The sequence below is a fragment of the Cyphellophora attinorum genome, assembly GCF_001299255.1.
Source record: "Cyphellophora attinorum strain CBS 131958 chromosome Unknown Contig10, whole genome shotgun sequence".
NCBI classification, from domain to species: Eukaryota; Fungi; Ascomycota; class Eurotiomycetes; order Chaetothyriales; family Cyphellophoraceae; genus Cyphellophora; species Cyphellophora attinorum.
In genome coordinates, this window is record NW_017253238.1 from 361,977 (window position 1) to 381,389 (window position 19,413).

Below are 19,413 nucleotides of genomic sequence, written 5' to 3' on the forward strand. Positions count from 1 at the left end.
AGGCTCAGTCTGTCGCTATCATGGCTGCCGTTCAACCCGCAATCAGCGCGACGCGCCCAGACACAACACACCCCTCCAGCACGCCACCCTCCACCTACACGATCCAGAACTTCCGCATACAGACTCAAAAGCGGCCTATCCTCAAAGCCGCACCCATAGAAGACATGACCAGTGCTCTCGGAATCGCCCCTCCTGAGATGATCTTCGGCGACAACTTCGTCTCCATCACCCACCTTCCCTCCAAATTCTCGATATCTTTCAACGCCTTTGGCGCACTCGACCGCGTCGACAAGACGGGCGAGAAACGCCTGAAAGTCGCCTACTCACAAGAATGGTCGCAGTCAAGACAAGAAAGTCAGGCTGGCGAGAAAATCCGCGAGGTAGTCAAGCCATTCGACTGGAGCTACTCAACCGACTTCCGCGGCGACGTTGACGCCGATGGCCCGCAACTACAGGAGGACGGAGAGAAATCAATACCACTCGAACTCCTCAAACGCCCCGATCCAATCCTCTTCTTCGACGACGTCATTCTCTACGAGTCCGAGCTCGACGACAATGGCATTTCCATGCTCAGCGTCAAGATCCGCGTCATGCCCCAGCGCTTGCTATTACTTCAGCGCTTCTTCATGCGGCTGGACGATGTGCTGTTGCGGATCAGGGACACACGGGTGTACGTTGAATTTGCAAGTGGAGAGGTGATCAGGGAGTATCTAGAAAAAGAGGAGAAGTACCAGACTGTGAAGGATGCGTTGGTGGCGAGGAGTGCGGGAAGGGGCATCGAGGATGTGGCCGCCGTATTGCGCGAGCCTGAGCAAGTGAGCCAGCTGCTGCCTGAGGTGAGGCGTGTTGTGGATTCGTGCGTGTTAGGGCGGTGACGTCGGCCTCGAACTGGAAATGTTATGAATTCCAGCAACAGATATCAGCATCAGCAGCCTACGAAGGCAGCAGCAGTCACATGTAACAATGCTGCTATTTCCTCGCTGATGTGGAAGAGCCTGACGAACAGCAAGCCAACGAGCGTATTGAACCGCCCGCTACCTTGATTTCAACAGAACTGGGCGGACTCTCGAACAGAGGCAAAGGTCTTGCATCCTATGGCACGAGCAGCAATGTGCCCTCCACTCATACGTTGCAGTTGTACGCAGTGCTAGTGTGTACCGCTGAGCGACGAATGCGCGGTGTCCAGGATGAGCACGGCATAGTTATTGGGGAGTTGTACGAGGAAGTCCCTACCCTGCACGGTCTGCTCAAGATTTTACAGCTTCCTGAAGAGGTTCGAAAGTACTGGTATGTTGTAGCCTCAAACATGGCTGAGATGCCAGTGCGGAAGGAGTATGAGGTCATGAAGGGCCCCAAACTTGATGAGTGCGCTGAACGTTGGCAGGAGCGACATGGCGAATGCGACGAGTGTGATGAATGCAATATTGTTTGAGGTGTGCAAAGCTGAGGTAGGAGCACCAGGGATCTGGGTCAGTGACAATTGGTACAAACACAATATTCGACCAGCAACTCAAACGTGGCAGTCACTATGGAAAAGAATCCCGGCTCCTCGTTAGTACCTACCTAAAATGATGACTGAGAATTCTTGTATCCTGCACATGTCATCGACAGTGGTTGTACGCAGCCAAATACTTTGGGTGCACACCCATATGACCTGTCAGTATGCAGACGCTCGCTGGGCTGCTGGCGAAGTGTCTCACGGGGCGCCCCCTGAATTGAGCGGCATTGATATGTAGACTTTGTCGAGAACGACAACTTTCCGCGCCGACTCCGACTCGCACCGAGCACATGGACAAACTGAATCTGAGATCTGAAGCATCATGTTGTAGGGGGAACGGCAGAGCATGGTGACGACATCCAATCGATGACGATCCGCACTCTTACACCAGTTCGTATTCTCGATGGCAAGCTGGATTCTAGATCCGCATATTCCTCGACAGTTCACTCGCATCGTCAGTGTCTTCCCATGACCAATCATGCATTCAAAAACTCATGGATGGTGGCCATTTCTCTGGGCGCATGCCTCCGCGTGTGCCTAGCTTACGGGCTGTTTCTGACCTGAAGATTGCCAGGTCGTGGCATCTCGTGCCTGTTTCTTGCCTTTCTGGGCCAACTTACGGCCGGCCACTTCCAATGAGCGTTCGCTTAGGTCAAAGTGTTAACGTCGTTGATCACGCAGCTTCATGAGAGCGCAACTTGTCATTGACCTGTAGGCGTCAGAATACTCACTGTGTCACTGTCTTCACGAGCATAATTAATCACTACGACGTTGATAGCGCCCATTCCACCGAAGAAGTCTGGACCGATGGCCTGATTCTACTACCGAACGCTGATCACAAGTTAACGGCCCACCATAGAAATTCTAGAATCACACCAATCTTCGCTCTTCGATTCGATAACTTGCAACAATTGTTTCGACTCACGGAGGCCGCCGTTGTATCTATCGTCGGACCATACATGGGGGCTGTCACCGCCCAGCGCTAAATATCGTGGCCGCGGGTCACTTGAGAGGAGGCACCAGTCAGAATACCGCCGTTGCCCTGTCAAGGCCACTCCGTGTCGATGAGCGTAAATGGTGTTGCACTGCCTCCGCAGGAGACGACTGGACTGAAGCCGTCGGAGGACGCCCGCGCCATTGTCCGGCTCTTCCAGTGTTCTCAATGCTCATATCCTCTTCGAGAGCCGATCACCCTACCATGCGGGTCATCCCTGTGCAGGCCATGCCTGCCACCTTTCTACAAAAGAGAAAACATCACATACTCGGGACCTGTCAGTGAGGGACGCTCCGAGGGCTTCATGTGTCCGTATAGGGAGTGCGGCCATGAACACTCTGTGGCAGATTGCAACATTGACGTCACAATGAGCAAGGTGATGGACACGATCAAGACGTACATTGCCGAGTACAAGACCAGAAATTCAGAAACACCAATATTGCTGGATGAGAAACTCAGCATGCCTCGAATTGCCGACACTGCCATGGACGTCATGCCACGGTCTAGAGTGCTGCACGGAGGCAAGCTGGTATCGACGTTCTCCATGGCGGACATGGGCGAGCTCAACTACTTCTCGGACGTGGCGTACGGCTCCATCATTGACGGCGCAGAAGACCGAGTCGAGGCGTTAGACGTCGCTGTCATGCAGAATCTGAAAGAAGTTGTCCGCGCCGAACTCGAATGTCAAGTCTGCTATGCAGTCATGCTGGATCCTCTGACCACGACTTGCGGTCACACATTCTGCCGTCGTTGCGTGGCTAGAGTGTTGGACCATGCCAATTTGTGTCCCATCTGTCGCCGACGGCTGCCAATGGCTCCTGGTCTGCAGCAAGAATCCAGCAATAAGCGCATCACCTACATTATCGAGGGCCTCCTGCCAGATCTGCTCGCCGCACGGAAATTGATGATGGCCGAGGAGGATGCCATCGATGAAGAGTCGCACATGCCATTGTTCCCGTGTACACTGGCATTTCCGATGATGCCGACCTTTCTGCACATCTTCGAACCGAGATATCGACTTATGATCCGGCGCGCGATTGAAGGCGGGTCGCGGAAATTTGGCATGCTCATGTACAACCACCGTCAGGAACCACAAGGAGAGCTTGGTCCGGTTCACTTCATGCAGTATGGAACCGTTCTTTACGTCGATCGCATCGAGATGCTGCCAGACGGCCGCAGCCTGATTGAGACACGAGGCATGTACCGGTTCAAGACTTTGCAAGCGGGCATGACCGATGGCTACCATACTGGCCACATCCAAAGAGTGGACGATATTCCCATAGCAGATGAGGAGGCTATTGAAGCGCGCGAGACTACCCAAGTTTATACGAACCCCGAAGATCCAGCGACAAAGATCAAGAAAATGACGACGCAGCAGCTGTTGGAATATGGGCTCACATTCACAGCTGGAGCACGATCAAGATCGGCACCATGGCTTCACCAAAGAGTCTTGGCAGCATACGGACAAGCCCCGAGCGATCCCGCTTTGTTTCCGTACTGGTTCGCCAGCGTCCTCCCGATCGCTGAGGAGGAGAAGTATCAGCTACTTCCGGCGACGAGTGTGCGGCAACGTCTACAGATCACGGCTCGGTGGATACAACGCCTCGAGGCTCAACGATGGTAAGTCATTGACATATTTTCTCTTTCTCGAGCCCCTCTCCTGACAGGTGGGCAAGTAAACAAGAATCGGATCTCCTTGCTGCTATCAGAAGACAGCTGGAACGGCATACGGCGGAGCGATTGGCTCAAGAACAAAGCCAATCGCAAGAACCCCAGACTGATCCCCAACCTGCATCCGAGCCAGACGGGCGTACCTTGCGACCACCCACCTCAGACCCACCAGATCCAGATCCAGAATCAGATCCACCAGAACAAGAACAGAACTAACGTATTTGCTTGCGTTGCATCACAGGGAAAACTCCAGTAGCTGCACCGTCTTATGACTAGTGCTCGCCGGTGCCACTTCTGTCATACTTGGTTTGGCACTGGCGATACTGCCAGCTCAATCCAGACTGGGCGAGCAAAGACGATCTACTACGAAACAACACGGCGACGACTACGCAGACGCGGCCGAGGTCATCACTCGAGGAATCATCCTGGCCGTATGCTTGATAGTTGTGGTTCTACGAATAGTGATACCCCTGACGACGGTGCATCCATACCGATATCCCGGGCCAGGTGGGCACCGGTATTTGCTAGTGCATTGATCAGCGAATGACTGCATTTACACCATTTTGTAACGAAGATTTTTCAGGATACATTCCTGCCGATGGATCAGAGGACTTTGAACTGGATGACTGTGGAAGAGCAGTTTATCGTGTAGATATGGGTGGCATAACATGAATGCAGACTTCACCTTCTCTTGCTCTTCCATCCTTCCCTTGTGTTCACGTCGAACACCACTACCGTTTGCTCTGCTTTTGTACCTGCCAACCAATGCCATGTACCGCCTCGAAACGGTTTAGTGGGGTGCCAGTCCAAGTGCTCTGGCCCACCTTGCGTTCATCCCCCGTCTCAGCACATCGCTTTGGACTCAAACACATCGCAAGACTCGCCACAAAGCTTATGCTAGACCATCGTGGTATAAAGCCGACGATCGTAGCGTCCGCCGCAGTATGCATGAAAACTAACATTGAGGTTTGCAACACAAGTACCGTCTGGTTTGTTTGGCCAGCTCACCGCCTAATGCAAAGTGCCCATGGGCTTCTTCGATAATCTCTGGATCGATCCCGGCGTCCTATTCGTGTCACTGCTGGTCGGCAGCACAGTCACGGCTGCAGCTACGCAGTATGGCGGGACTCGCGACCCTCAGTGGATATAGATCCCGGCTACGACGACGATGACCCACCCCTCTTGAAGGCGCATTCCAGTGTTCAATCCTACACAACACCGTTCGCCAAGTACGAGGCAGTCAGAGTGTTCTACCGGCCACATACGCACAAGGATAAGCTCCAAGCGATTGCTGACCTGCCGTTACTGGTGTTCATTCATGGACTGGGAGGGTCGCTATCGCAATTCGCCTCACTGCTGGGCAGCCTCGTGAACACCGGACCGTGCTTCGGACTGGATGTGCCAGGACATGGACTGTCAAAGTTCTCACCGCAAAACTTCGAGGCGTATGAAACGAGCGCGCTTAAAGTCCTGTGGAGAACGGCCATTGCACAAGCTTGTGCAGAGCACGGCCACAAGAGCGTAGTGCTTATCGGGCACAGCTACGGCAGCTCTATCGCTGCTCTGCTCGCTACGGACACCAAGTTCAAGGTCAAGGTGGACGGAATCGTGGCGATCTGTCCGAAAGCTACGCCGCCATCACAGGCTGATTGCATGAAGGCTCGGCTATTTTTATCGTTACCAGACTCGTTCATTGATGGTTTCCGGTGGTACGACAAGCGAGGAGGAATCGATAGCAAGAGTGTGATGCGCTTCGTAGGCCAAGACGCTGGTATCGATCTACGGAAGCTGCAACTAAAGTACAATGCGGCTTCGAAGACGCCCGTGTGGAAGCGAATGGCTACAGGGGCACTACCACATTATGATGCCCGAGGGAATGCATTTGGCGGACTGCCCGGGAAAGAAACGTGGTCGAGAGTTCATGTGCCGTTGTTTCTGATTGCTGGCGAGGGAGACACAGTCACGAAACCTGCCGAGGTCACGAACATTGCGTCGTTCCTGCACGTCAGATCATCAACGAAGCCCATCGCAACAGGCAGCAAAGCCATTCCTTCCGCCGACGCGGCTCCCTTCGGCGGAAACGAGGACAAAACAGCGTCAGATACAGCGGCTGGCACGCTCCCAGACTCGACCACTACCAGTACAGGGTCCTCCTCTGTCCTCAAAGCCGCCACCCTACCCTTCCCAGCGGGTCACGCCCTCGTCTACGACCACCGCACATATCGCACTCTTGCCGGCCTGATCGAAGACTTCCTCACCAGCCACATCTCTCCTCACCTCTCCCTTGGCTGGCAGCTCCAACAATTGACCACGACTGGCAAGTGGGACGTCAAGAATCTCGAGAAGTGGCAGCGAACCCAGGCAGTCTCTGGACCCATAGGACCTAACAATTTGTTCCGAGCACTCAAGACCCTCCGCGAGCAAGACGAGTCGCACACGCCCAAGAAGTTTGTCGAGCAATGGCGAGACAAGATCTACGCTGTAGTGGACATCTCCCACGATGCGCCCATCTACTCGACCCGCACCCTGGAAGAAGGCGGCATCCAGTACCACAAATTCCCCACTGTCTCTAAAATCCCGCCAACAGCGGTGGAGGTGCGGGACTTCATCGCCCTGATCGACCGACTACGCACAGAAATGAAAGACAAAGGAGAAGAAGCAAAAGGAAAGGCCATAGCGGTGCACTGCCACTATGGGTACAACCGTACAGGGTTCTTTGTTGCGGCGTACTTGATTGAGAGGGAGGGGTATGGGGTGCAGCGGGCGTTGGACGAGTTTAGAGAGGCGAAAGCTCCGGGAATCAGGCATGATCATTTTGTTGATGCGCTGTGGGTGAGGTACACAGTCGGATTGAGACGAGCTGAGACGGTGGAGGTTGAGGATAGCGAGGGTTGATGGTTGTTCAGATGAAGCGGTTGCTGTGGTATAAGGCCCAGTCGAAGCATACAGAGAGGCCTTATAGCAGTTGATATCCCTGAAGTACGTCTGTATTCTGCAAAGCGCTATTCTTGCGCGTACTGCTTTGGCGCTCGAAAGGCGTCACTCAAGTACCACCACGAAGCGCAAAGTGATTGAAAGCGCCCGAGCGACAACAGTCACTGCGTTCATGAGTTGTAGCTACAGCCGTGGTGTCGTGGTCGTGGTCCAGTGCAATGCATTCAGATCGGGCTCGCCGAAGCAATGTCTGCTGCGGGGTGACATCAGGCTTCGGGGACAGTGACTCAGGAGGGGCAGGAGCGGTTACAGCCGCGAAAATCTCTTCAAAGGCTGCCTCAGTCAGCTGCTTTTTGTACAGCATCATATATTTGCGCAGCACAAATTTGCGCCAATTCTCGCACAGAGAACGCAACCAAATTCCCCTGCCGGGGTAGCTCAATCGGTAGAGCGTGTGGCTCTTATAACAGACCACCTCAAGGTTGCGGGTTCGAGTCCCGCCTGTAAGTCCTACACTACAACTCCTACGAATCTCCGCATACTGACGGTTCATAGTCGGCTCAATTCCGGAGTTCATCTTCGCTTTTTGCTTTTTGCTCTTTGGAAGGTAGGCGGAAGGGTGGGAGGCGTTGGGAAGGTGTTTGAAGACACGGGCAGCGCTGGGCTTGGGCAAAGAAACACCCTCTTTAGACTTTTGCGTGGGCCTCTTGGCCTGGCGATAACTACTTCGACCCTCACCACCTTGTACTGCTCTTCAGCCTTCTGCAGAGTCACTGCCATGGCTCTAGGCTCCACTGACAAGTCGCAGTCCATTTCCCTGTCACATGAAGAGCGTCGCGAAGGCAAGTACAGCCCCGAGACCTTGGCTAAGGTCCTCGGTGCTCTACATCAAGACGGCCTCGTCGTTCTCAAGGACGTGATACCAGTTGAGACTATTGACCAGTTCAACACATGGATGTGTGCTGATGCCGAGCGCCGCATCAGTGACCCGAAGCAGACCTACAACTTCGGCATCAAGTGTAAGTCATTTGTGCTTCGTCTCGGTTTGGGCTCACAAGGCCCGCCCAAGCAGCTCTGAGCACACAAAGCTAACGGCGCAACGAAGCAAATATCCTCCAGCGACCACCAGTAACGCAGCCGGAGCTGCTGAGCAAGGACGTGTACTTCAACCCGTTCGTTCTGCAGACGGCCAATGCGTGAGTAGCACCTCTCAATGTCCGGTCACTACACAACACGGAGCCTGAATCTCTTCGGTGCAATAGCTACCTCGGCCACCCACCAGTCTGGAACTGGCTGACAGCCAATACCGCCCTCGCCAACACCACAACCGCTCGCCAACCCCCGCACAAAGACCTCGTCCACGACCACCCACTGTACCCGCACTACTTCATCGCCAATATTCCCCTCTGCGACTTCACCATCCACAACGGCGCCACAGAGTTCTGGCTCGGCTCGCACGCCCACACGACGCAGGCGGACCAGGTCGTTGCACAGACACAGGAAGACATTGCGCCGTACCAGGAGGCGAGTGAGATCGGGAGTGTGATTCCGCCGATCACGGCTGAGGCTGTGGGTGAGAGGCGAAGGGTGAGGCCGCCGGTTCAGCCAGAGTGTAGCAGAGGGGATGTGGTGATCAGGGATCTGAGGCTGTGGCATGCGGGGATGCCGAATCATAGTGATAAGCATCGGGTTATGCTGGCTTTGGGATACATGGTGCGTTTTACGCTGCGTCGTTTCTTTTGAAAACAAACGCATGGGATTCTCCTTTGCTAGCATCTGAGGTGGCTGGCTGACTGACTGACTTTCACCCGCTTGACAGAGCCCACACTACCCAAACTCCTTCCTCAAGGTCCACCTGCCTTCCTCCCAGCAAAAATTCTTCCTTGAGAACGCGGCGAGGTCTGGTGTCGAGATGCGAGCTCAGTGGTATAATACCGAGGATCTGGCGGCGACCACGGAGGATACCAATTTTCGAACTGCGCCGGATTGGTTGGAGAAGGCATGAGAGAGATCGAGAGGTTCGTGGGATGGGATGGCAGCGCGTTGCAGATGTGCCTGTTAGTCAGACTCTCCACCGAGCACAGGTCCCAGTAACATGGAGTTTGCAGAGGGAAATCCTTGTCTGGGCTGGACCTTTGATCCGTGGTGAGAAGTCTCTTCGATGCGTAACTCGTGGACTGCTACCTACCTACTGTGGGATGGGAAGGCGCTCTGCTACGTGCTCTGCTCTGTGTCCTGCTCAAGCCTTTGGAAAACATGGGCGACGGTTTCATCGTACGCAACCACTGATTATGCAGAACCGACTCTCCTAAGTCATGCTCATATCGAATCCATATCTGGACTCGTCTCTCATAGCGCTACCCTATGCCATTCACAGAAGCTTCAACTCCAGAAAAGACTGCATCACGGTTGGATCGATCCGACTCAACCACTCCTGCTCAAACGCTTGCTGCCCTCCGGGCCAGCTCTGAACCACAAATCTTAGCCGCTCGCCAATCACTTGCCGGATATTGGTAGTGTAGATGGGATCATTGTTACTCATCACCCTCTTCCTCCTATCCTCCGGCGTAGCGTTCTCCCAGTCGGGTGTATTCGAGGGCTGATCATACCACCACAGATAGTCTCCTTGCGACTCCTCGGCGGCTTCTTGACCCAACTCAGTGGCTAGGTCAGTCCATATCGTTATGAGGGACTGTAGCTGCTCTAGCAGGATAAGTGGTGGTGGAGATGATGCAGTGAGTAGTGCTGTGATGCCAAGGACTTGCAGTTTCTTGCGTAGAACGTCGCCGATGGCGTCGAAATGGCCGATCCATTCTATGACCAGCCAATTAAAGGCGGCCGAGTCGTCCGAGCAGCTGTTGATGGCGTCGATGAACATTGATGGGAACAGGAGGGCCAGACGCGAGAGGAGTGTGAAGAGGCTGGTCTCGCCTGGGCCGATAACGTCAGGCGGTCTTCGATTCGGTCGTGGATCTTTGTGGTACTCGTATGCCTCTTTGATAATGCGCAGGACTTCTGCAAGGTAGCCTGTTCTGACCAGCACTGTGAATAGCGATGCTGTCATCTGCTCTCGCACCACGTTGTTAAAGTTTTCTGGCAATGCTATTGCGGCTGCCAGGTGTTCAAGCACATGCGGTCCGTGAGACGCATCTCGAGCTCGACTGGATGCTAGCATCGGCAGGAGGCTCTTCAGAGACATTACCAAGGGTGTAAGGAATGTTGGAGCCAGGACAGTTGAGGGTGAAAGCGCGATGTACGACTCGATGATGTCAAAGAGTTGCTGGAGCAATTCTGAGCCCATGTCGAGTAGTGGAAGCACCGAGGTCATCAAAGCCAGCAGCTCGTCCGTCGGGTTGTGCGATGGCGTCTGCACAAGGATCGCATTCCAAAGCTCCAATGCTTCTTCTAGAAGATATACTGCAGCTTCAGACTCGGGCTGAATAGAGTCACTGATGATTGTTAAGACGGCGACGTGATACGTCAGACTCTTCTCTCGTAGACTGTTGACAATCGCAGTGATCATCGTAATGATAGCTTGCTTCATGAGGTGTTCTTCTCCACTTTGAGCCCATAATGGCGGCAGCATGTTCATTATGCCTGCAGCATATGGCTCGATCTGGCCCTCAAGCTTGGTGACCGCAACTCGAACGGTCTCGAGCAAGGCCATTTTGGTTTCCGAAAGCTCGGTCTCGGACGTCAGGAGCATGATGTTGGAGAGTATTGGCGTAGCGTACGGCGCGAAGTCTTCGTATTTGAACTCGAAAGGCTCCAGAACCATTCGCAGCTGCCGCCCTGCCGTGACGCGAACAACGCTGTCATTGAGCGGATCGCCTTGCTGGAGTAAGAATGCGAATATCTGATACACAGCAAACTGGAAAAGTCAGCTTGCATGACTCAGTATGTACTTATGGTGAGGACCCACCCTGTCAATACCTTCTGGCAATATCGGGACCCATTGTGCAAGTATAACGGCAGTCCTCCGACGCAGAAGATTGTACCCAGGCTTCACTAGTTGGACTTCGGGTATCAGTGTTGATCGTAAGAACGTATTGAAGTCGAGGACATCGTCTAAGCAAGCGGCAGCGATCCCTATCGCGGCGTAGAGGCTGTCTTTGAGCAACACATCCGTGTTGTCGACTCTGCTGTATTCTTGGAAGACTTGCAGTAACCGTGGTACAAGCAACTATCGTTTGTCAGCACGCTGGGTCGATGCGACCGACTCATGACATACCTCTTTGAAATTGATGACCAGATCCAGAAATAATTTTTCTGAGCATGTTCGGAGAGAAAACTCCCATGCGTCTGCGATTTCTTCTTCTCTTCGTTCCCATTCGTCTGGCTCCGCTTCCCACTCGCGCAGGTCCGACGGCCGTAGCACGAAGTATCGAGTTACCAATACTTCCATTAAACGCAAGACGAATCCATCAGTCAACATCTGTTCTTTGATCGCGTTTGTCGCTAACTTGCGGTCCTCCTTATCTTCGCCTGTCTGGAACCGGAATGTAAGAGCAGGCTGGAAGACCATTTTGATGCAAGCTCGGAACAGTAATAATGCCTTCAAGGCCAATTTGTCCACAGGAGAGTCTTCGTCAAGCTATCGCCATCTCGATAGACCTCCCAGTCGAAGGTAGCATTGACATTTGGAAGCTTGGCACATTCATTGACGATCGTCCATGATCGATTCAAGATTTCCATCGATCCGAGCAGGACGAAGGGGGCTGGATGCTGACGGGCCATTTCCAGGAACAATTTCGCGAGCTGCAGTAAGTGCTTTGTAGCAACAACTTCGTACGCTTCGGCGCGCTGTCGAGTGATCCAAAAATTTTGTTGATGATCCTGCAAGAGATCCCAGAACTGCTTGACTTCTGCTTCCCGATGTTGATGCTCAAAACCCGACACAAGTAGCCTTCTTAGGGTCTTGAGAGCTGAGTGACTGTTGCGGGCCGCGGCCATGTCAAGCTCTCCTGGAGCGTTGATCCATAATTCGACTGTTTGCAGGTACAGTGTGCCGAGGACCTGCAGTAGTTCTGACGAGATCAACTGCAGGCTCCGCTTCGTTTTCTGAAGTCTGCCCGCAGCAAGCTCTTTGATGACGTGTAACAAGATCATTAGGATGTTCGATGTGTACTGATATGCTGCTGGATCTTGGCTGGCTTTGCGCAAATGCTCAATGATGGTGGTGAAAACATCAGGCCAGTCGTTAGGATACTCATAGCGGACGATCTTAGCTAGCATGAGAGCATTTTGCAGCGCAAGGCTTTGGACAGGTTCGTGGACACCGAGTGAGATGGCGCGGTCTCGGATGACGACCTTCTCCGATTGCAAGATGGCATGTTGCGAGTGCTTCTTCCAGTGCTTGTCGATGCCATTCTTCAGCTGGATGATTGCCTGGAAACGAACTTCTTGGGGAAGGGAGAAATCTGCGTAGAGATCCTGCAGCAGTGCGTAATAGCCAGATGTTCTTTCCCAATTAGAGAATTGTTGTGCTGAGGTCTTCAAATTGTGATGACTTGAGAGACTGCTTGATAAATGCGACAGCAACACCTGCCTACTCAAGGGATTCGCTTCTCCTTCGACCTCGATCGAAAAGGAAGGCATGCTGGGTAGGCATGTCAAACTAGCTACCTATGTTGTTGAGTGTCAGTCTTTGTGTTGCTGGCCACCTTTAGCATTCGGCAAGTGAAGTGACCGGAAGGCCTTGATGCGTAAATTCACTGTTGAATATTCAATGGTCATTCACGAGACAAGGCTGAAACAGTCGACCAGGGGCTCCAAACCATGAAAATTGCGTATAATAGCGCAACGGGCCGCCGTTCTGTGCCTCGGCTCGTCATTTGAATTCGAGGCGACTCTTTAACATCTGGCAATTAACTTGCGCCCAACATCCTTGAACACAACTCATCTTCTCGGAGCAATGCGGCCCACGTGAACCATGTCAAATAGCAGTTTTGCTGCTGCTCAAGAACGGATACTCCAACGGCAAGCCGACCGACAGCGTCAAGCCGATGCACGTAGACTTGCTTTCGAAGAAGCCGCACAGTCGACGCCCATCGCACGGTTGCCGCCTCCTCTGAACCGCGCGGCTCCCCCATTGACATCTTTCTGGGCAACACTTGTACGCTCTGAGGGAACACGACCGGCATTCCGCGTTGGGCAGGTGGATGCAGAGTTATTAGACGATGAGCTCATCACCCTCCTGAAAGGGCAGGTTGCTGAGGGACTCAAGTATTTCGGGGCACATCTGCAGGACGACTGGTCACAAGAGATTCTGCTTGCTCTCCGTGTTGCACTATTCAAGCTATCGATATGGGACAACAACGCCTCGTACGGTGCGACGCTGCAGAATCTACGATACGCCGATGCTCGACAACCTATTGCTCTGCAAAGCAAGCCGACCCGGTGGCAGAAGAGTCTGTATGGCCTGTTCACGGTCTTTGGTAGATACGGCTGGGATCGCTGGGAGGACTGGTTGATCGAGCAAGAAGGTGGCTATACTGCGCCGTCAGCCAACGTACAACGGCTGAGTCGCATAACATCCTATGTCTCAGCGACGCACTCCATCGCGGCCTTCACATCATTCCTCGTCTTTCTCGTCAATGGTCGATACCGTACACTAGTCGACCGCATACTACAACTTCGTCTGGTCTCTCCATCGAATCAGATCAGTCGTGAAGTGTCATTCGAGTATCTCAACCGGCAGCTGGTGTGGCATGCATTCACCGAATTTCTCCTCTTCTTGCTGCCTCTTGTAGGTATCAGCCGATGGCGGAGATGGCTGAGCCGGGCCTGGAAGAAGACGAAGTCAATGGTGCAATCAGAGGACGCAGATGGGGACGACGAGACTCGCAGCAAATCTGGACCTCTCTCGTTTCTACCAGAACGAACGTGTGCCATTTGTTACCAAGAGAAGAACCCAGCCTCATCCGAAGCTGAGATCCTTGGTGCAAACACTGGAGCGAGTGGCGGCATTATCGGCTCGGTCGATACAGACATCGTGAACCCCTATGAGACGATACCATGCCGATGCATCTACTGCTTCGTGTGTATCGCTGGAAAGATCGAAGCCGAAGAAGGCAGTGGATGGACTTGTCTTCGCTGTGGTGGAATCGTCATGAAATGCAAGCCATGGGACGGCGATGTCCTTGACGAGCAGAGGTCGAGTAAATCGGTCAAGACAGTTGGATTCAGCGACGAGCTCGAGAAGACACGACAAGCGAGAAAAGTCGCAGTCCCTTTGACACAACAGATGTGACGCAAAGTAATATGGAGTCCAGCCGTTGGAGTGAGGTTGAGGCGGGCTGAAACTACACCTCATGGCAACGGAACACCACCATGTTTCTCTACCTCGCAAACACCAGTCAAAAGAGCGCATTCATGTTTGGTCGCGAAAAAGCTTGGCATAATTGAACGTGAATGACAGAAAACTGATGATCGACTTATGTCAACCCCAGCGCATCTCTGCTTATAATTGCATAAGTGTACTGGGACCTTACTCGCTACATCCTCCACACCATGCACGTCTTCCACGGCCCTCTCATCAATTCGTATCCGACTCCGTCTCCTCTGAGTCGGCATCCTCATCCAGCACCAGCCTCCGCATCACACTCTTATCAAACAGATCCAATATATGCTGCCTGGCCAACAGCCGATAATGATGGCTCTCCAGCAACACCAGCGTCTTCCGAAACAATCCCACATCCATAAACGCCTGTGGGTGTTTATGGCGTAAGACGGATAGGTCCTGTCCGATCTTCTTGTATGTCACGGAATTGCCCATACTGATGACGAGTTTGAGGATGCGGGCTTTGATGGGATCGGCGTCGGTGGTGGAGGATGTGTAGTGGTTGTTGGTTTCTTTGCGAGTTAGTGGTTGCGGGACGTTGGTGGTCGGGGTGTGGGTGGTGTTCATGCACAGACGGTCGAGGTTCCGAGGCACGCATAGACCAAAGAGTGGCCGCGGGAATCGATCGTCGTGTCCCATTCGTTCTCGCTAGCATTTGCACGCCGTGAAGGGTCCGGCTGCATAGGCCGAGTGCGAAGACAGCCGTGCCGCGGATCGACATGACGGCCGCGCCTTCGGCGATGCGCACCATGGACTTGACGACGTCGTCTTCTTCGAGGAAGGGGGCGCCCAGCGCCATGGACCCGATGTTGCCTACGGCCCACAGGCTGCCTTTGACTTTGAGCAGGGTTTCGGAGTCGTCGTCCTCGAGGTCGAAATCGCGCAGGGTGGAGGAGAACTCGTAGAAGTGCCCCGATTGGCGGAGAAGTTTGCAACCTTCTTCCGTGCGGGCCAATTCGCGGTAGAAGTGCGCTGGTGCAAGGCCCGTTTCGCCCATGTCGATGTCTTCGGGGGCGGAGAAGGATGTTTTGGACATGGCTGTGTCTGCGTAGGCGCGGGCGAGGGAGGCTTCGACAAGTGCGACGTAGGTGTCGTTGCGGCCGAGGAACCAGTCGTCCATTTCTTGAGTGATATAATCGAGGCCGTTGAGGTAGCGGTAGCCGATGGAGGTGGCGAGGAATCGAAGTAGGAGGGGCGCGCCGAGCTCGCCTAGGTGGTCAAGTGCTGGGCGACAGCGGACGACGAATTCCAGGTGTTGTTGGAGCTCGCAGGCTTCTTCGAGAATCTTTACGGCGACTTCGCAGACTTCTACGTCTGGGTCGTAGAGTTGGGTCATGACTAGGCGGAGTGCCCAGTGAGCGCTCGAGTCTGGCTGGCCTATACCTCGGGCTACAGCATAGCGGCGGAGGAGTTTGGTCGCGAAGAGCCGTATGCCCTTGAAAGCTGAAGTAAGGGCTTGTGACAGCATCACTCTGAGGTGCGTGTCGAGAGTGAAGTCCATTGACCCGAGGATGGCTCGCACAAGGTCGTCTCGGTCTCGTTGTCCGAGGATATGGTAGAACATGTCCATCATATGCCATTTCTCCATGATGTTCACGCCTTCTTGCGTCGAGCTCAGTGTTCCAAGTATGGCAAAGTAGCCGCCGCTCAGGGTTTCAGTCATTTGATAGCGATCGAATTGAGGCGAAGTAGATGTCAATCCACTCTGAGGGTCGACCTGAGCAAGACATTCTGCGATTTGGCGCAGTACCTTGCTTTCTCCTAAGAATTGTATCCCAACTGCTGTTTGCAACAATGTTCGAAATAGCGAACATCCGTATCGTACGTAACGTTGGTTGAACTGATTGTTGCGTATATCACTGAAGCGATGCTTAAAGGGCCGGTAGAATCCCGTCAATCGCTTCATAAACTTGCTCGATTTTATGGCTTCGTCGAGACGCTTCGGGTTGGTGAGTGGCCCTTCTACCAGACCCATGATAATGTCCCATTTCCACTTGATGTAGGAAGCATGTTGCAGGACCTGGGAATCTGTGATCAGCTGTCTGAACTGGTCTCCGTCGATCAAAGGACTGTATTTGGAGCGCTTGGCCATCGCAGGCCCACCAGAAGAGTCTTCCACAGTATGCGCGGGCTCGGTTATCGAGCGTTTGGATTTGTTCTTGGTACGATTGATGCTCTCGATCTGGTAGAGCATTTCCAAGTTTCCAGCCTGGCTGTCAGAAAGAAAGTCCTGGGCTGGAGACAGCAGCGGTGCCAGCACCTGGATATTCGCGCTCACTGTGGTTGGAAGAGAGTCTTGCGCCATACGCAGAACTTCGGTGAGCACGAGAATGGCTCGCCGTCGCAATGCGTTATCTTCTTCGGTTTTGATCAAGTTGAACAGCGATGGTATCAGACCGACTCTGATCAGTACAGCTAGTACGATCGCCGAGAAGTGATAAGTCAGATCGAAGCGCCCATGACTTCTGTCATCGGCTGGTGCACGTTTCATGTCTGGTTCTGCGGCTTCTGTGTTCACCCGTCCGTACGTGGTCAGTCTTCGTCCGGCGACATATGTGTCCGACCAATAGGGCACTTTGATTCTCAATGTGTCGATCAGCAAGTCGAGTATGATGCCTCGGGCCGCCGTGATCGGATACTGTAACGACTCGATCAGCGAATGCAGAGACATAGCATTGCGTTCAGATAGCGCTAAGAAGCCCGGCCACGTTTTCAGCATAGCCGCGATGGCTTTGGCGCAATGCTTGAGCTTCTCCTCGTTTCCATTCAGCAGCATTGGATCGGTGAATGGCGCAAACATAGCTTCAAACTCGCGACCAGTGCTGAGATACTGCCGTTGTCTGGGATGATCCAGTATGTGCAAGAAAGCGGCAACAAGACCATCTGGAGTCGGAAAGCTGCCGTTCGCAAGAGCATCGGTGAGCGTACTCATTCCTCCGGCTGAGACGAGCAGCGAAGGGTGCTTCGTCAGTATCTCGGCTAAGGTCAACAGACAGATATCCTTCAGAGTATCATCATTATGCTCCGCGACAGCAACCAGACTGCGGACGACAGCTACTGAGAGCTCGTAGACGCCGCTCTTCACGTCGAGAAAGGCTCGGACGAGTTTCACAGCCTGTTCGCGTTCCAACGCAGCCTTGTCTTTCTTGATCAGTGATAGCACGGTGAGCTCATCTGTGTGTAATGATCTGATGGTCCTGAGGGAAGATCTGTCCGTGATGGCGTGTCTCGTCAGTCGATAGCCTGCCGCCACCACGTCCGAGCTATCGCTCAGGAGCATCAGCTGGACTCTTAGGCTGAACACAGACCAGGCCAGGTCGTATTTCAGAGTTGAATGCTTTTTAAACAGTTGTACCAGGGTATTAGCGCGTTCAATGTAGTAGTCCGGTGGCATTCCCTCCATCTCGAGTGCTTGTAGAGTTTCTGTGAGTACTACAGTAGGAGACTCTTCCTCGTTGAGACCTTCGACATCGAGATCCTCTCTGCCGACCAGGCGAGGGGAACGAAGGGGACTCGATCTGAAGTAGCTTGTTTGCCGCTTCGAAGGCGGCGTCGTTGGACTTTGTGCTCGCGTCTCGTGATCGAGCTGAGTTCGCAACTCAGCGAGCTTCCTGTTCGAGGTACCCAACTCTTGTTCTATCGTCGCGAGGCGCTGATCTTTAGCCTGCTTCATATTCTTGCTCATCAAGGCCTCCTTCAACTTCTCCGTTCCCATTTTGATCTTCTCCTCTTTTGCGATCTGAGCCCTCACGAATGCCTGCCGCGACTCAGTGCTGTCGGTCCAGTCCCCAGCACTCGGGCGCGTACTCGAAAACGACTGTCGAGGCATGTCGCGGTGTGACGGCTGTTCATTCTGCGGTGTTGTACTTCGCGACTGTGTGGCGCTCTTCAAGTCCGTACTGAAACTACCAGGCGGTCCATTGCCAAGGGCAGACTTGCCCAACAGAGGTTGACCCAGCTGAGTGGTTCCTCCTGACATAGACCGATTGCTCTTGGTAGAAGGTCTGTGCCATGTTGAGGAGAGGTCGTCACTTTTGCGCGAGGCATGTTTGAATGCAACTCTTTGGGTAGGTGTCACAGAGTAACCCGCTGCATCGTTCGGTGATGCCATCGAGGCATCAAGTCGGTGGTGGTGCGCCCATGCGGCAGGCTCGGAGACAGCGGATGGTGGGAGCTATCAAGGGGAGATTTGTGCCATTCAGTCTGTCAAGCCAGTCGTGTGCTGTGTCACCTAGAAATTCGATTCTCTCGGTCGTCGAAGTTGCGCCGCTCTGGATGTTCGTCACGGAATTTGTGCTGGTAGTCTACGAGTACAATGGACTGAGTATGTGGCTATCGACACCGCCAGATTGTCAAGTGAGACTTCGTGTACTTCGTGAACGGCCGTCGAAGCGTAGCAGTGAGAGTGGAGGAGTGGAAGCGTGGAATGAATGGCCGAGTGTGGTTCGTAGGATGTTGATGCAAGTGAGACGGTCGCTCAGTCGAATGCGGAGGCAAGGTTACAAGCGAGCGTGGTCCCTGTCCCGCCCGTTGCGGGCGGAAATAATGGGGTTCTTCCAATGTGCATTTCGAGGAATCGACTTCGACACAACTCATCGTTGGCCCATCTACTGACCGGCAACTGCAAGGCAAGCATCAGTCCTCGAGGCGGAAGACCCCTTCTTCATGCCTCGCACTACCGAAAACCTCTCATGAGTGACTTTCGTAAAGCCGTGTTTCCCATCCTGCTACTGAATTCGCCTATGCCACCACCAGTCGGAGACCTCCGACGCTGAGGCTGTCGCATTGACCGATCGTACGCCTTCGATTAGGTCGCGTTTTCCTACCCAATAGAAAGGTAACATTCACCTGCTTCCAACTCATCTGCCACTAGCAGATCACCGTCCAGTCCAGAACTTCATCCCGCGTCGTCCAGTGCCGCCTCTCAGCGCCTCGTCGCGGCTCGCCGTTGTTTGCCCTGAAACTTTGTACGGA

The 19,413-nt window shown here is 53.6% G+C and overlaps 7 protein-coding genes across 7 annotated transcripts; 4 read left to right on the forward strand and 3 right to left on the reverse strand.

The window, feature by feature from the left end:
• Nucleotides 1–20: 20 nt before the first annotated feature.
• Nucleotides 21–1,432, forward strand: AB675_7968 (TIP41-like protein; the record flags this gene model as incomplete). Its single annotated transcript, XM_018148375.1, has 2 exons — nt 21–836; nt 995–1,432. The coding sequence occupies 2 exons, from the start codon at nt 21–23 to the stop codon at nt 1,430–1,432; spliced, it is 1,254 nt and encodes a 417-aa protein (XP_018001242.1).
• Nucleotides 1,433–2,859: 1,427 nt separating this feature from the next.
• AB675_7969 (LON peptidase N-terminal domain and RING finger protein 1) lies at nt 2,860–7,058 on the forward strand (the record flags this gene model as incomplete). Its single annotated transcript, XM_018148376.1, has 3 exons — nt 2,860–4,112; nt 4,209–4,380; nt 5,256–7,058. The coding sequence occupies 3 exons, from the start codon at nt 2,860–2,862 to the stop codon at nt 7,056–7,058; spliced, it is 3,228 nt and encodes a 1,075-aa protein (XP_018001201.1).
• Nucleotides 7,059–7,875: 817 nt separating this feature from the next.
• Nucleotides 7,876–9,102, forward strand: AB675_7970 (Kanamycin B dioxygenase; the record flags this gene model as incomplete). The annotated part of the gene is made up of 4 exons (XM_018148378.1): nt 7,876–8,116; nt 8,203–8,293; nt 8,360–8,810; nt 8,917–9,102. 4 exons carry the CDS (start codon nt 7,876–7,878, stop codon nt 9,100–9,102), a joined length of 969 nt encoding a protein of 322 aa, XP_018001168.1.
• A 366-nt stretch (nt 9,103–9,468) lies between these two features.
• AB675_7971 (Importin-11) lies at nt 9,469–11,622 on the reverse strand (the record flags this gene model as incomplete). Its single annotated transcript, XM_018148379.1, has 3 exons — nt 9,469–10,968; nt 11,020–11,280; nt 11,329–11,622. The coding sequence occupies 3 exons, from the start codon at nt 11,620–11,622 to the stop codon at nt 9,469–9,471; spliced, it is 2,055 nt and encodes a 684-aa protein (XP_018001021.1).
• A 32-nt stretch (nt 11,623–11,654) lies between these two features.
• Nucleotides 11,655–12,695, reverse strand: AB675_7972 (Importin beta-like protein; the record flags this gene model as incomplete). Its single annotated transcript, XM_018148380.1, has 1 exon — nt 11,655–12,695. The coding sequence occupies one exon, from the start codon at nt 12,693–12,695 to the stop codon at nt 11,655–11,657; it is 1,041 nt and encodes a 346-aa protein (XP_018001266.1).
• A 334-nt stretch (nt 12,696–13,029) lies between these two features.
• AB675_7973 (Peroxisomal biogenesis factor 2) lies at nt 13,030–14,349 on the forward strand (the record flags this gene model as incomplete). The annotated part of the gene is made up of 1 exon (XM_018148381.1): nt 13,030–14,349. One exon carries the CDS (start codon nt 13,030–13,032, stop codon nt 14,347–14,349), a length of 1,320 nt encoding a protein of 439 aa, XP_018001116.1.
• A 285-nt stretch (nt 14,350–14,634) lies between these two features.
• AB675_7974 (Protein ste16) lies at nt 14,635–18,550 on the reverse strand (the record flags this gene model as incomplete). The annotated part of the gene is made up of 2 exons (XM_018148382.1): nt 14,635–14,951; nt 15,034–18,550. 2 exons carry the CDS (start codon nt 18,548–18,550, stop codon nt 14,635–14,637), a joined length of 3,834 nt encoding a protein of 1,277 aa, XP_018000971.1.
• Nucleotides 18,551–19,413: the final 863 nt, after the last annotated feature.